At 48.0% G+C, this 16,015-nt stretch overlaps 1 protein-coding gene across 1 annotated transcript in view; it reads left to right on the top strand.

Moving 5' to 3' along the window:
* Positions 1 to 7,665, top strand: part of TRA2A (transformer 2 alpha homolog) — a 46,173-nt gene extending 38,508 nt beyond the window's left edge. Inside the window, 1 exon segment of the mRNA XM_040352866.1 lies at positions 7,292 to 7,665. Within this exon segment, the coding sequence (XP_040208800.1) occupies positions 7,292 to 7,302 (11 nt within the window). The 3' untranslated portion in view covers positions 7,303 to 7,665.
* Positions 7,666 to 16,015: the final 8,350 nt, after the last annotated feature.

Genomic DNA, 16,015 nt, shown 5'->3' with positions numbered 1-16,015 from the left:
GGGAACCCGACCGCTGCGTGTAGGGTGGGGGGGGGGGGGTCCCGATCTGACCCCCGACCCACGTCTAGCAGGGGCGTACAGGTACGCCAATGTGCCATTTTGCCGGCGTATATGTACATGCGGCGTCGGGAAGTGGTTAATCTGGGGGAGAGCGTTCTAGGAAAATTCAGTCTGTACGAGGAGCATCTGTCCAAATTTTGTGCAGCGATAGTCTTCAAAAATCTAACAAATACCTGTGGGCACTTCCTTGCTTTACATAGACATACAGGGGCACTCCTCCAGCTCTGCAGCTCTTGGCCTTATGACTCGCTCCCCCTTCCTTCCTGGCAAACGCTCAAAAGAGAGAGCTGTGCATGATGAAGACAAAAAAAGGGGTCATGGAATTTGAATTGGGTGGTCACAGACTAGGCACAAGGATACAACTGATAATTTATTTATAAATTCATGATATACAAAAATATGTAATATATCTATGCAGAAAGTCATATAAACTTTAGCAGTGAAAAGATCCATATATAATAAAATAAAACAATATTCGTATATAATAGTCATGAAGAGATCGCAACCAAATGCACAATTTTCCATAAATGAAAAAAAAATAGATAAATGCCTATACTACTTGCATATCAACAATACATTTATTCATTGCATTTTGTTGTGATATTCTTCATGACCATTATATATGTATATATGGATCGTCTTACTGCTAATGTTTGACTTAAGATGGATATATTACATCTTTTTTTACTTATTTTTGGATATCTTGATTTTATAATTATCGACTGAATGAGGTGGGTCTCAGACTAGGCACAACAAGGATACAAAGTCTTTTTCTCTTCCGTTCATGGACGGACATAGCAGCCTTTGACTGTAGGGTTATATCCGCTCCCTTCCAGGAGAGTTAGGCAGAAATACAGCACTTAAAGTGTTAACAACTTTTCTTCAGTGCAGCTCCTCCCAGGGGGCGTGGTTCCCCGGGTATAACCCACACCCTGCTCTAGCAGCCTCAGTTTTTCTCTGCCTAACGTCAGGAGGGGACAGGCCCTCTAGAGTCCTGTACTCTGAGATTTTTTTGGCAATTTTTTTCGCTTTTTATTGTTTTGTTCCTGCATTTTTGGATCCTGAGATTCTTCTATCAACTGCCGACTGGGTGACAGGCTGGGTCTTGACTCTTGTAGTTCGGCCATCGAGCATGTGCCGGCCCTAAGCTCAGCTTTGGGTCGTCCACGACAGGCCCCATTGCTCCAGGGGCGGCCGGGGAACTTCTTGTTCCAGGGCACACATATGACCGGTCTCTATGGCTTTGTCACAGTGTGTCTGGCCGACAGCCATGTTAGTGGACGTTGGTTCTGTCTGGGATGCCTCCAGCCGGTGGTCGCAGGACGGGTAAGTATGGCCCCTTGCTCAGGTAAGGTGGTATGGCTGGAATTTTCCCCTGGGAGGTCGACTGAGGGTTCACCCTGCTTTCCTCTCTCCCTTATTTCCTCGCCCTCCTTCCACTTTTGGGTAGTGGCTGTGAGGGGGGGCCTTCTGGGGTTCTTTATTGCCACAGGACCGGTGTGTATAGCGGGGGCTGTGTGTGTGTTTTACATACAGGCTGTGTGGGCTGTGCTGTGTCACTGTGGGTGTTTTAAACTGCGCAACGCCCACCATTTTGCCGTGGTCGCAGTTTATATGGCTCGGTGGCCATTTTCCTGTAGTCCTATGGTGTTTTTTCCTCATACGGCGGCCATCTTGGATTTCTGTTGGCCTCGTGCAGCCGTTTTATCGCTGCAAAAAGACAGCGAATCTCCCTGAGGTGTCAGTCGCAGCGCAGCCAGCTACAGTGCACACCTCAGATCTGTCTCGGCTCACGCTACACCGGGTGGGTGGTGAGTACCCTGGGGGCCTCTACCTCTGTTGTAGCAGCCAGGAGGTGACCGTGGGTGGTTCTGCCTTGCAGTTCAGGGTGACACAGCGGTGGGGCATTATGGAGCCTGAACCGGGTACTTCTGCCCCAGCAATGCCTGAGTTAACCCTTGGTGGCCCTGCCACATCTGTTGAGGCAATGTCGGCTGTCCTGGAGGCGTTTCTCACCAGGTTTGAAGCGGCTGCTGGCCAGAAGGGGGTTAAAAAGCGCCCCCTCCCTGAGCCTGCTTCTGGGGATGTCTCTGACACGGAATCAGGCCCTGCTATTGCTTCTGCCTCTGTAATGTCAGATGATGCAGGCTTAACCCACGCGGACAGTGACGATGGCTCTGCTTCAGGGTCAGTCGCTGATGAGGAATTTGTTGGAGCTCTTCTTTCTGCGGAGCGTGATACTCAGAAACTTAAGGATGTGGCAGAGGCACCTGATGTGCCAGTCCGCAAACCGCCACGCACCGCAAAAGTGCTTCTTTGTGTTCCTTATTTGGACAAATTGCTGTACAAGAAATGGGATACGCCGCAAAAGGTTTTTGCCGTTCCAAAAAACGTTGCAACCTGTTATCCCTTTGAGGAGGACTTTTTGAAAAAGTGGGTCTCTCCTCCATCTGTGGACCCTCCCGTGTCCAGATTGAGCAAGGCCACCACGTTGCCTGTGGAAGGGGCTCCTGCATTTAAGGACCCTGCTGATAGAGTGGAGGCTGTGGCCCGCTCCCTCTTCACTGTAGTGGGTTCGGCTGTGAGGCCGGTTCTGGCCGGGACTCTGGTGTCACAGACTCTGACCGAAAGGGCGAAGCTTCTGCTGCAGGAGCTGGAGGAACAGGATGCTTCCGAGACCTGTAAGGACCTGGCTGAACAATTGGTTCAGGGTCTGAAGTTCGTCTGTGAGTCGGTCCTGGATACGCTCCCCTTGCTGTCTAGGGCTTCCGCCTATGCGGTGGTATTGCGCCGCCTTGTGTGGCTGAAATGCTGGTCTGCGGACCAGTCCTCAAAAAAGGCCTTGGTGGAATCGCCCTTTAAGGGTGAGCGGCTTTTTGGGGCATCCCTAGATGACATCATTAAGGATGCCACAGGTGGTAAGAGCACACTGCTCCCACAGTCTGGGAAGGGCAAGGAGCCTCACCGTAAGCATGGTCCCTCCTTTACTGCTCCCAAGCTTTTTTTGTGCGCCCAGCGCGGCGGGAAAAGGTCCGCAAGGTGCTAAGGCCCCCGCTGCGGGGCAGAAGCGCACCTGGTACCGCAAGCCCGACAAGCCTGCTTCCGCATGGTCTGCCCCTGCTCGGGTGGGGGGCCAGCTTTGCGAATTTGCGGCTCGGTGGAGGTCTCTTCTTTCCGACCGTTGGGTTTGCGAAGTAGTTGCCTCGGGGTACACGAGAGTTTCTCTTGTCCGCCAAACAGATTCTTTCCTTCCAACCTCCGGATCGCCGGCAGGCTCTGGCGGGGCTGTCCAGGATCTGCTGGGCAGGGGAGTGATTGTGCCAGTTCCCTCGCAGGAACGGTTTCAGGGGTTTTACTCCTATCTGTTCGTGGTCCCCAAGAAGGACGGGGTCCACCCAATCCTGGACCTCAAGGCCCTCAATTGTTTTGTCAAAGTGCAAAAATTTAGGATGGAGTCGGCACTCCATCAGGGGGACTTTCTGGCGTCCTTGGATATCATGGATGCGTACCTACATGTTCCCATATGCACAAAGCACCAGAGATCTCTGCGATTTGCGATCGGGGAGAACCACTTTCAATTTGTGGCCCTCCCGTTCGGCTTGGCCTCGGCACCGTGGGTTTTCACCAAGGTGCTCGCCTCGATACTAGCCCTGCTGAGGCAGCGAGGGATCGGTATTGTGGGATATCTGGATGACCTTCTCCTGCGAGCTTCCTTAGGCTCAGAATTGGAAGAGGACGTGTCTATCTCGTGTCAGACTCTCCAAGAGTTCGGCTGGCTTCTGAATATCCAGAAGTCAGTGTTGGTTCCGTCCCAGAGACTGGAATACTTGGGACTAGTCCTGGATTCCGCGGAAGCAAGGGTTTTTCTCCCGACGGAGAAACTGAAGACCCTGCAATCTGCAGTGAAGCAGTTGTCGACCCAAAAGTGGTAGTCTCTTCGTTTCTGCATGAGAGTTCTGGGTCTGATGGTGGCCTCTTTCGAGGAAGTTCTGTCTCGTTGGGACAAGCTCCTGTCTTCTCTGGATTACCAGATTCAGTTGAGCCATCTGGTCAAGTCTTCCCTGGTGTGGTGGCTGACGTCTCTGGTGCTTCGGACCGGGAAGTCTTTTCTACCGTGCCGCTGGACAGTGGTCACGACGGATGCCAGCCTCTCCGGTTGGGGGGGGGCGTTTGGGGCACCCAGTCAGCCCAGGGGCGTTGGACTCAGGAGTCCCGCCTACCGATCATTATTTTGGAGCTCCGAGCAATCAAGCTGTGCCTTGCCAGGTGGTCCCTGGATCTGCAGGGCCGACTGGTCAGGATCCAGTCCGACAACGCCACGGCCGTGGCATACGTCAATCATCAGGGAGGCACAAGGAGCTCAGCTGCAGCGATGGAGGTCGCGCACATCCTTGGGTGGGCCGAAAGGTCCGTTCTGGCTCTATCGGCCGTGTACATTCCGGGAGTACAGAATTGGCAAGCCGACTTCCGAAGTCGCACAACTCTGGACCAAGGAGAGTGGTCTCTCCACCCGGAGGCGTTTCCGAGTCGGTGCCAAAAATGGGGCACTCCAGACGTGGACCTTCTAGCGTTCAGTCTCAACCGGAAGGTGCCACTGTTCGTGGCCAGGTCGAGAGACCCGTGGACAGACGCGTCAGACGCGTTGGTGGCACCTTGGGGTCACTATCGCCTAATTTACACCTTCCCTCCTCTGAAGCTTCTTCTTCGCCTGCTGCGCAGGGTGGAAGCCGAAGGGATTCCAACAATCCTAATCGCCCCAGATTGCCCGCGCCGCTCCTGGTACGTGGACCTGGTGCATCTGGTGGCAGACGTCCCCTGATGTCTACACCTGAGAGAAGATCTTCTGTCGCAGGGTCCGATCTTCCACCCTGCTTTACAGTCGCTGGCTTTAAGGGCGTGGCTGTTGAGAGCCAGTTGTTAAAGGACCGGGGGCCTATCGGGCTCGGTGGTTTCTACCATGCTGCGTGCACGGAAGTCTACTTCTAGGAGAATTTACCATTGTACGTGGAAGGCCTACATCTCTGAGGAGATGAAGTGGCACCCCCGTACATACGTGGTGGTCCGGATTCTGCTGTTTCTACAGCGGGGAGTGGAACAGGCTTTGCCTTGAGTACGGTCAAGAGTCAGATTTCTGCTCTGGCTGTTTACTTTCAACGTCCTTGGCAGAGCACTCCTTGATACGCACGTTTGTGCAGGGGGTCCGGCATGTGGCCCCTCCGGTGCACCCTCCACTGCCCCCATGGGACTTGAATTTGGTCCTCTCGGTGCTTCAACAAGCTCCTTTTGAGGACATTCGAAAGATCCCCTTGTTGACTCTGTCACAGAAGGTGGTTTTTCTGGTAGCAATTACCTCGATCAGACGGGTGTCTGAACTGGCGGCCTTGTCCTGCAAGGCCCCCTACTTGGTCATCCATAAGGATAAGGTGGTGCTGCGATTGCAGCCTTCTTTTCTCCCAAAGATTGTTTCGGCTTTTCACATTAATGAGGACATTGTTCTTCCATCCTTATGTCCTTAGCCGAAGAACCAGAAGGAGGCCACATTCTCTGGATGTGGTTCGGGCCCTTCGAGTGTACTTATCGGCGACGGCTGCTCCGTTCTGGAAGTCGGACTCACTGTTTGTGTCGGTGACTGTTCTTAGGGCCTGGCAGTCTCGTCGGCCACCATTTCTAGGTGGATCCGACAGGTTGTGCTTCAGGCCTATGCTCTGAAGGGGCGGGCGCCTCCTTTTCGGGGTCACGGCGCATTCGACCAGGGCGATCGGGGCCTCTTGGACTTTCCGACATCAAGCCTCTGTGTTGCAGGTGTGTAAGGCAGCGACCTGGTTGTCGGTCCACACTTTTTCAAAGTTTTACAAGGTGGATGTTAGTGCATCTTCTGATGCCTCCTTCGCAGGGTGTTGCAGGCGGCTATCTATTTCTGCCTAACTCTCCTGGAAGGAAGCGGATATAACCCTACAGTCAAAGGCTGCTGTGTCCGTCCATGAACTTAGAGAAATGGATTTTACGGTGAGTACAAAAATCCTATTTTTTGTCTTTTTTTTCTGTATAACCTGATGGAGGTGGGCCACGGTTTATGTTCCAGATCCTTCTTTTTATTTTATTCTTAGAGCTGTGCATGTCATAAGCCAAGACTTTTTACCAGACAAACAGGTAGTGGGCTGTATAAGGTATTTACTGGCAGAGAAATGTTTTACTATCCAAAGTTGCAACAACAAGGGCAGAAGATTTAAATAATGTGGGGAAAAAAATCTACCACTTTATTGCCCACTTGTGAGAATCCTCTCCACCTAGTTTGACCCCAAGATTATTAGGGATCTAAATAAGCCTTTTTTTTTTGTTGCACCTCCAGCCAGTACATGCCCCACAGCTCCTGTATAAATGGGATGCATTAAAGGGGCTAAGCTAAATTCCCTGGATGTCCTGTCGTTCTCGAGCAGTCTGCACGCCCCCCCCTGCACCCGTGAGACTCTGCTGATCACAGATTGGAGTATCCCGACCCCTTACCACGTGATCGACTGTTGGCCAATGGCCAATGTTTACATGTGATGTAAACCGAGCCGGTAATCGGCTATTTTTTCTGCTCACGCTGATGGCATGTGGAGAAAAAAACCGCTGATCGCCAGCGGCTGTTAGAGGGACATCTGTCCCAATCAAGGAGAGCAGCCGCCTGCTTATTTTGTCACCTGCCATTGCCACCTATCTGTGCCCACCAGTACCGCCTCATCGGCGCATATCAATGAAGGAGAAAAATTACAGGTTTGAAAAATTTTATAACAAACTATGAAACATGATTGCTTTTATTTTTTACTTTTAACATTTTCCATGTTTTTTTGTTTTCGCAAAAGCTAAAAACCCCAGCGGTGATTACATACCACCAAAAGAAAGCTCTATTTGTGTGGAAAAAATGATTAAAAATGTCATTTGGGTACAGTGTAGTGCAATTGTCATTCAAAGTGCGTCAGCACTGAAAATTGGTCTGGGCAGGAGGGGGGGTTTAAGTGCCCAGTAAGGAAATGGTTATTGCAATCCCTACATTAAGATCCACGCCCAATTGTCCGGAGTGCCAGCCATCCACCATTTTAACAATGCCATTCCTGCATTGGATTTTTATTTATTAAAACAATTTACAAACTGATGCTTTGTTTTAGATTTGAAAACATATCTATGCAAATACAACTGTTGGCAAAAAGATATTGAGGTTCAATTTGTTTTTTTTCCCCCCCTTGTATAGGACGTTACTGAAGGTATGAAGATGAAGACCTTAAAGGACCTTTAAATATCTGACGCATACGTTTGGCCCTACCCTTTTTTTAAGAATTTGTAAAATTTTGCAGAGTTCTGTTGTGCTGTTTATGTGACTTAAAGCAATGGTATTGCCATAGTTTGGTGTAGGCCGAACATCTGGAGATGTTGAAACTACAGATTTTCAAAGCGATTAGTCTTTGTTTTGCAAACCGGAATACATTTTGTTTTCTTATCCCTTCTGTTAGGAGGTTTTTTCATTTATTTTTTGAACAAGCTGTATTTAATGAGCATTCTACTTACAAGGGAACTATTTTGTGATAGTAACTGCGTGTATAATAAAAAAAAAAGTGGAAAAATCAAGGCTTGTAATCTTTTTTTTTTTTTCTAAAAAGCCAATTTTGCACGTACTGGTTAATCTTTCCTTCCAACCTATTCTCCTCTCCGACTTTACTTGTATATTGCAGCATTCTGATTTTACATATAAACATCCGTTATTTTTGGCAGCATATGCATAATCTGTTGGCAAATCTAAGACCACTAATTGGAAGCTATAGTCTTCCCAAGAAACTACTGTAGTTGATGACCTTTCAATAGAAGTACATTTACCTGTCCAGGGATCCAGAATGGTCCTATCACTGCAAAATCTTATTGAAAAGTGATAAAGGGTACATAAATGATCATTTTAATTGCCTTGGTTTTTTATTTTATTTTTTTGTTGTCATCTTAACCTTTCCTGCAATCCTACATATAATGTAAAATGTCGGATTGTGATGCAGATTTTCTGTTCAGCATAGGCCTCTTGGCACATGCCACACAGTCTTATTTATTCTAAGCTGTTCAGAAGAATTTGGAGACTACCTCATGTTGAACACATCCCTATTGGCTTGACTTTTTATGTGGCAGATGGTGCTGGTATAACAGGTTTAAAAAAATAAATAAAATCAATTGCAATTGTAACTTCTCTCTAAAGGGGAGCAACTTCAGCAGTGTTTACTTGCACCATTTTTATTTTTGTGGTCTTACAAGAGTAATTACAATTGGCAGACTATATGCATTGCCAAGGGTCAAAAGACTGAGTGTTCTGACTGCATCTGCCTTATTTGCTTTTTTTTGCTGTGGGGTTCCTTGTATTGCAGTCCATTGTGATAGATAAATCACTTGTGACAGAACTTGTATACTACATAGGATTGCTGTGCTGGGTATTTCTTAGTTTTTCCCAGTAAAATGTTATTTGTTTTTGGAGTCATGTGTGTTTGTCTTAAAGCAGCATTAATCCCCAAAGCAAACCTTTTATTATATTGCAGCTTAGATGTGGTGGTTGCTGCCGTTGGTTTCTATTTTTTTGGATTGTGAAGGGGGAGCTGTAACTGCAATGGGGACTTTTTTATTGGAGGGGTAATTGCAAAGGGGACTGTGGACACTGATGTTGAGGTGGCTGTGATGTGAAAAATCTGAGTCAAAGAGCAAAAATGACATTCAGATCTCTGTAGGAAGATGTTTTTTTACAGACTGGACTTCTGTGATTTAAAATTCAGTATCCCTGGATTACTGCCTTAATGCAGCCATGTCCACGGGTCAGAAATGCTGTGCCTCTTCTACTCCATGTCTCAACTGGTGTCAGGTTCCTGATATGCTGGTCCTAGAGGATGCAGAATCTAAAGAGGATGTTGAGGTGTGGCATTGGGAGAAAGCTGCAGAGGATTCCTCTCCCACATTGTAACTAAATTAAAGTTGAGCTTCACTCAACATGCTTGCTATGCTTGCTTGCTACTAGCATTTAACCTGGTTTTGAGAGGGACTTCCTGTCCTACTTCCCATCTTCTCGCAGCCTAGGTGGCCCCTCCCTCTCTGCAATCTTCTGGGACACGTCACAGGTCCCAAAAGATTGCCTGGTCACTAGCGCAGCATGTGCGTGCCCAGCTGTAAAGCTGTCACAGCTGGGTGCCCAAAGTTGCAATGATGGTGTGGGGGAGAGAGCGAGGCTTCGGGTGTTTTCCGCATCGTTGGACCATGGGACAGGTAAGTAACTGTTTTTTAAAGTCAGTGCTGCACTTTTTTTGGAACTGCTGACTTAATAAACTGAAAAGTTCGAGCTCTGCTTTATCCAAAAATTTGGTAAAGGACCACTTGGTTTGGAGAATTCCCTGAACCACTTCTTGTCCGAGGGAGTAGACATACCAATACTGCCACAGGACAGGTTCAAGGTCTTCTACTCAAACCTTTTTTACAGTACCAAAACCCAATGGGGTATTTGTCCTATCCTGGACTTGCAATACGTTGTCAAATTCCAAAATTTTGCATGGAATCCACAAATTCAGTAATTGTCTTTTCTGAGACAAGTGGTGTATCTTTTTCATCAGCAATTTCTATGCTTTGTTGTGGCAGACCACCACTTCAGCGCTGTCAGCATGAGGAGAGGAATGCCAAACACTGGCATTTCCTGTTTACACTGTGGTTGGGCACAGCTGATTGCATGGTAAGGAGCCTACGTCATAGGCACTTTACCATGATCAGTGATGCGCTGTGTCCGAGGAACACAGCACTGATCGCTGCACTGTGCGCCCAGAATGGGAGGACATCATATGATATGAGATATTAATGAGTGCTCCTGCCCGTCACTTTTTACTATGCAGTGGGCAGGAAGCAGTTAAAAGCCTCTGGCTTTGGCCTCCCTTGTGACTTTTTTTTTTTTTTTTTTTTTTTTGGGGGTTTATTATATTCATGGTGTTTCTTGTGTAGATAACCTGATAACTCCTTGGATTTAGTTTTTCCCTGATCTGTGCCATCCCTCAACTTCAGCTTCTTTGTCTGTAGCCTAAGGTGGAGGACATCCTGGTGATTTTTTTTTCTTTTTAAAGGTAGGTTTTTATTTTCAGTACACAAACACATATATTGAGTGAACATCGCCCATTCCATTACAAAGATCTGGTAGCTGGTAAACATTTTATACATGTATAGCAACCCAAAAATCCTATGTCAATTTGTCCAATTAGGACCATTCAGTGTGCTGGGGCTTCAGTCAGATTTCAAGGAGCAGGTGGTATGGTGCTCTGGGAGTTAGACCAAGAGCCCCAAACCTTTTAAGAATTTTTTTGAGCACCCCCTAGCCTCATATGTCAGCTTGTATAGCATGGTTAATGGTAGTGAGCCAAAAGGCTACGGTGGGCGAGGATTAAGACTTGCAATGGAAGGTTATCGATTTCTTGGCATAGAAACAATACTATCCGCAAAAAGGTTTGCACATTCTTAGAGATACCATCAATATAACCCAGTAAGCACCTCAGGGGATTGCAGATATTTGGTATCTGCGTTGGGGAGCTAATGAAGGCTGTGACCTCCAACCAGAACTTTCTAATCGGAGCACCGTCCCACATCAAGTGAAAGAATGTGCCATCAGCCATGCTGCATCGGGAGCATAATGCAGAGGGTAATCTATTTAACTTGAACAGTAAGCATGGTGTAAAGTAGGATCTGTATAGCAATTTAGTCACCTTGTCACGGGAAGAAATGACAGGGAACCTGAAGGGGAAGAACCTCCTGCCAGATGTCCTCCGTCAGTTTAGGGATGTCATCTCTCCAGCTATTGACCACACTTCTGAGCCTATGAGTTGTGGAATGTAAAAGGGACCCATAGTATGTGGAGACTAGTTTGGCGTGAGAGGAGACGGTCAGTAATCATTTCAGCGGAGAGAGTTGAACAATTGTATTACGGAGGCCGAACTGCATTGCTGCAATATGGCGGATCTGCAAATAAAGGAAGTAGGCCGTGTGGGGTAGATTATATTCCCTACAGAATTCCTCAAAAGGACGAAACATAGTGTCCGAGAATAAATGCATAATGGTTTTCACCCCCCCGTTTCGACCAGTATCCCCCATCAGATTTGCGAAAGAATTCTGGTAGATTCGGATTCCCCCAGAGTGGATTGTTTGAGTACGTATTACTGTCATTGGAGGATTGTAGTTTAGTGAGTCTCAAAATCTGTAAAGTCATTGCCAGGATAGTTGTACCCTCCCGCCCGCTGAGGGACATGCGGTGAATCAGATTTTGCAGGGGAGGTAAGTATAGCTGCCTCCAAGGCAGTGGCCGCATTGTTGGCTTCAGGGTAAAACCACCAATGTGCATGGGCCAGCTGCGAGGCAATCCTGGTGATTTATAATTGCACTAGTTTGGTTAAGAACATGGTATGCTGACAAATCTTTTGGCAGATGAGCCATGGGCTTTTTCAGTTCAGTGAGATTTTCAGTCGCAAGGTCCAATCTTTCAACCTAATTTTACAGTTGCTGGCTTTGAAGGCATGGCTGTGGGAAGCCCAAGTCTTTAGGGATAGGGTGTTTCTGATTTTGCAATTTTGGGGATTACCCTTTAATTGACTCAGTTTAACGATGTAAAAAATAATTGTGTGTCTAACGATAACATGCGTGCGTTCTTTTAAAACATAACCTGTTGTGGTGAACTTCAACACTGAAGCTGGGAGCCATTACCTTCTACCATAACAAATCTTAACTTTTTTTGAGTTGAGTTCCACTTTAAAATGACAAGACACAGTATGTGGGTGGTGGGAGCCCATGGTGATGACCAAATGCTGAACGCTAGTTTTTTTTTTTTTTTTTCTTTTTTTAATCCTAGTTTTGCTTGCTGTGGCATGAGTGCATGTAACACTGCCTAAGGCCTCATTTAATCAGAAAAGCTTTTGGCAGAATCCATGGAACAGGTTTGAAAGGAAAGAAGAGAATGCCATCATACCCTCAATTAGCCAAAAACTGTCTAGTGAAGGAAAATGCGCACTGCATATCTGCTAAAGAATAGCTCAAATCCCAAACCATATCAATGTCTGTCAATACAGTTTTAATATCTGCTTAACTATATATTTAGAGTTTTAATCCAGCATCTCTGGTAGTTGACATTTACAGAATATTGCACCAGCTGCATTCATTTGAGAGTTGCAACTCCCTCTATTTGATATGCAGAGAAGTCCTCGTACAATTTACATCAGCAGGAGCAAAACTTGGAATTTGAGACTTTGCACTAAAGACCCTAAAGTATATAAAATGGGCTCAAATTGCTCCAAATCTATGACAAAATATTAGTTTTGGGTCAACCAGAAGGGTTAATTATAATTCTCAATCCAAATAAGTGTATTTTTGAAGGTTAAAAAAAAATATATATATATATATATATATATCTCGTGTTTCCCCGAAAATAAGACCGGGTCTTATATTAATTTTGGGTCCAAAAAATACACTAGGGTTTATTTTCAGGGGATGCCTTATAAAGTTCCCTGTCTTTTCCCCCCTGTCAGGTCAGGAGTCAGTATTTTGACATTTTAATACCCCCCCCCCCCCCCCCAAAAAAAAACACATCTCAGTTAAAATCCTTAAACAATTCTGTGGTCTGCTTTATAGGGGGATTGTGCTGGTGTCAGATGCAGTGTGTCTCCATTTGTGGCAGTTTTATAAAAATACCTTTTTGTACAAGGCTCATGTGATCTTCCTCTGCTCGTAGATCCCAGGTGACGTCAGCCGGCTCCAAGAACTGCAGAGGGAGGGGCCGCAGACGTCAGCCGGGAGAAGTAGAGAAGAAAGGAAGAGCCACAATCCCGCTGACGTCAGCCCGCTCCGAGAACTGCAGAGGGAGGGGCCGCAGATGTCAGCCAGGAGAAGAAAGGAATAGCCGCGATCCCGCTGAAGTCAGCCCGCTCCGAGAACTGCAGAGGGAGGGGCCACAGACATCAGCCGGGAGGAGCAGAGAATAGAGGAAGAGCCCCAATCCCAGCTGATGTCAGCCCGCTCCAAGCACTAAAGAGGGAGGGGCCATCAGCGGGGTGGAGAAGGAGAGGAGACAATCTTTGGTTATATCTGGCTGCTATAAATGGGGTATTTTACATGGTGCTGTTGCAGTGGGATACACACTGGACCTGGGATCTCTTTCCAAAACGGATTACAGCCTTTTTCATTAACTTTACTAGGGCTTATTTTCAGGGTAGGGCTTATATTGCAGCCCTCCCTGATAAACAAGATAGGGCTTATTTTTGGGGAAACATGGTATATATATATACACACATATATATATGTATATATACACACACATATACACACCGTATTTATCGGCGCTGCCTTGGAGGGGGTAGGACGAGTGTCAGATTACATACAGGAGAATCTCCTGTTTACTCTGTGGCATCTGTAATAGGAAGTGATGTTTCCTGGCCTGCCATTGGATGACTGTTCTGTCTATCATAGGAGGCAGGACTTTGTATTAAAGAGGCCTCCAAGTAAACAGGAGATTCTCCTGTATGTAATCTGTTGCTGCTCGTCCCGCCCCCTTCTCTGTCCGCTCAGGCTACAGATGGGCATCAATGGCGGGGCTGCATTTGTGGCAATGGCGGGGCTGCATTTGTGGCAATGGCGGGGCTGCATTTGTGGCAATGGCGGGGCTGCATTTGTGGCAATGGCGGGGCTGCATTTGTGGCAATGGCGGGGCTGCATTTGTGGCAATGGCGGGGCTGCATTTGTGGCAAGGGCGGGGCTGCATTTGTGGGGCTGCATTTGTGGCAATGGCAAGGCTGCATTGATTGCAATGGTAAGGCCAGGGCCGGACTGGGAATAAAAACCAGCCCTGGAAAAAAATTTATACCAGCCCCACAGCATTATTAGAACAGCATAGCGTCATTATTTATTGTTCATGAAAGGGAAAACCATACATTTTAAAGCACATTTGAAGAATGTATTATATATATATATATATATATATATATATATATATATATATATATATATATATATATATATATATATATATATATATATATATATATGACAGATAAAAGCACATAGGGCTATATATATATATATATATAAAAAAAAAGCAAATTCCAGTTAAAAGTGTTCAATCATCAAGGGGCACCCCAGGAACTCAGAACGTGGGGGAACCACCTTCCGCAGAAAGAATACACTAAGGTAAGGGGGGTGGGTTACTGATATAGGGGGGGAAACCTGTATATCAGTGCCCCCTTACATTATCGTATTTTCTTCCCCCTTACATCAGTGACCCCCCTCAGACTGGCCTAGCGCTGCTGTCACTGACCTCTCAGGTGCACCGGGCAGGGCTCAGTCAGTCGGCTCCAGCTCGGTGGCTCTGGTTTTAGCCTATAGTGTCTTCTCCACAGTCCATACACATTTGACTTCTCCCATGACCCCCCATCCCGGCGGTGCTCCCACTCTTTACTCCTCTCCAGACTCCCTCAGAGACTGCAGACATGATACGGGAGATGGTCAGAGGCTGCAGACATGATATAAGAGATCAAATGCAGCCTCACTGTGCTCATCAAATGCAGCCTCACTGTGCTCATCAAATGCAGCCTCACTGTGCTCATCAAATGCAGCCTCACTGTGCCCATCATTGAAGCCTCGCTGTGCCCATCATTGCAGCCTCACTGTGCCCATCAAATGCAGCTTTACTGTGTCCATGAATGCAGTCTCACTGTGCCCACCTTTGCAGCCTCACTATGCCTGAGGGGGGTTATTGCAGCCTCGCTGTGCCCATCATTGCAGCCTCGCTGTGCCCACAAATGCAGGCTCACTGTGCCCCTAATTGCAGCCCCTTTTATGCCCCATGTCCCAGTCTGCAGTCCCTGTCTGTGGGAAGGTGTGTTGTTGATGCTCGGTACGGTACCTTCCATGCCAGCAGGATATCCGTGATTGCCATCAGCAGACAGGGTTTTGGATGGGGACAGTGCTCCTTCCAGAGGATCTGTTTGCTGTGAGATGGAGTGGTCCCTGGCCACCTGCACCTTCAACCGTCCTTATTTCCTGCCCCCAGTCAGCCTGTGCTCTGGTCCTGGGGAAGTGAGAGCACTGGGTGGGAGCTGGAGAGAAGGGAGAGCAGAGAACACTGGCCGGGTTGGAGAGCACATGGGTGGGGGGGGCAAAGAGCAGGGGGGAGTAGAGATCACAGGGGTGGGGGGGGCTTGAAAGCACTGGGGGGGAGCCAAAAAGAACAGGGGTGGAGAGCACGGGAGGCTGAGAGGGGGGGGGGCTGAAGAGCACTAAGGGGGCTAAGAGTGAGGGGGTAAAGAGTACTGGGGGGGCAGAAAGAACAGGGGTGGGGGGCTGGAAAACACGGGGGGGGGGGGGTACAAAGATCAGGGGGGAGTGGAGAGCAATGGGGGGAGCTTGAGAGTACCAGTGGGGGCCAGAAAAAACAGGGGTGGAAAGTACGGGGGGCTGGAGCGCACTATGGGGGACGGAGAGCACTGGTGAGGTTGGAGAGAACATGGGTGGGGGCAAAGTTCAGGGGGAGCGGAGTCCACTGGCAGGGTTAAAGAGCACATGGGTGGGGACAAAATGCAGGGGGGAGCGGAGAGAGCACTGGCGGGGTTGGAGAGCATGTGGGTGGGGGCAAAATGCAGGGGGAGTGGAGAGTATAGTGGTGGGGAGCGGAGAGTGCTGGGGGGAGCTTGAGAGCACTGGAGGGGGAGACAAAAAGAACAGGGGTGGAGAGCACTAGAGGGCTGGAGAGCACTAGAGGGCTGGAGAGCGATGGGTGAAGCTTGAGAGCACTGGGGGGCAGAAAGAACAGGGGAGGAGAGCACTGGGGGGCGGGGAACAGGATTGGAGAGCACTTGGGGGGCAGGGGTGGAGAGCACTTGGGGGGGCAGGTGTGGAGAGCACTGGTGGGGGGGGGGGGGGGGGAAACAAGGGTGGAGAGCACTGG

The sequence above is a fragment of the Rana temporaria genome, chromosome 5, assembly GCF_905171775.1.
Source record: "Rana temporaria chromosome 5, aRanTem1.1, whole genome shotgun sequence".
In the NCBI taxonomy this organism is placed as follows: Eukaryota; Metazoa; Chordata; class Amphibia; order Anura; family Ranidae; genus Rana; species Rana temporaria.
The sequence above is the reverse complement of the archived record's forward strand: the minus strand, read 5'-3'. Positions and strand labels throughout refer to the sequence as shown.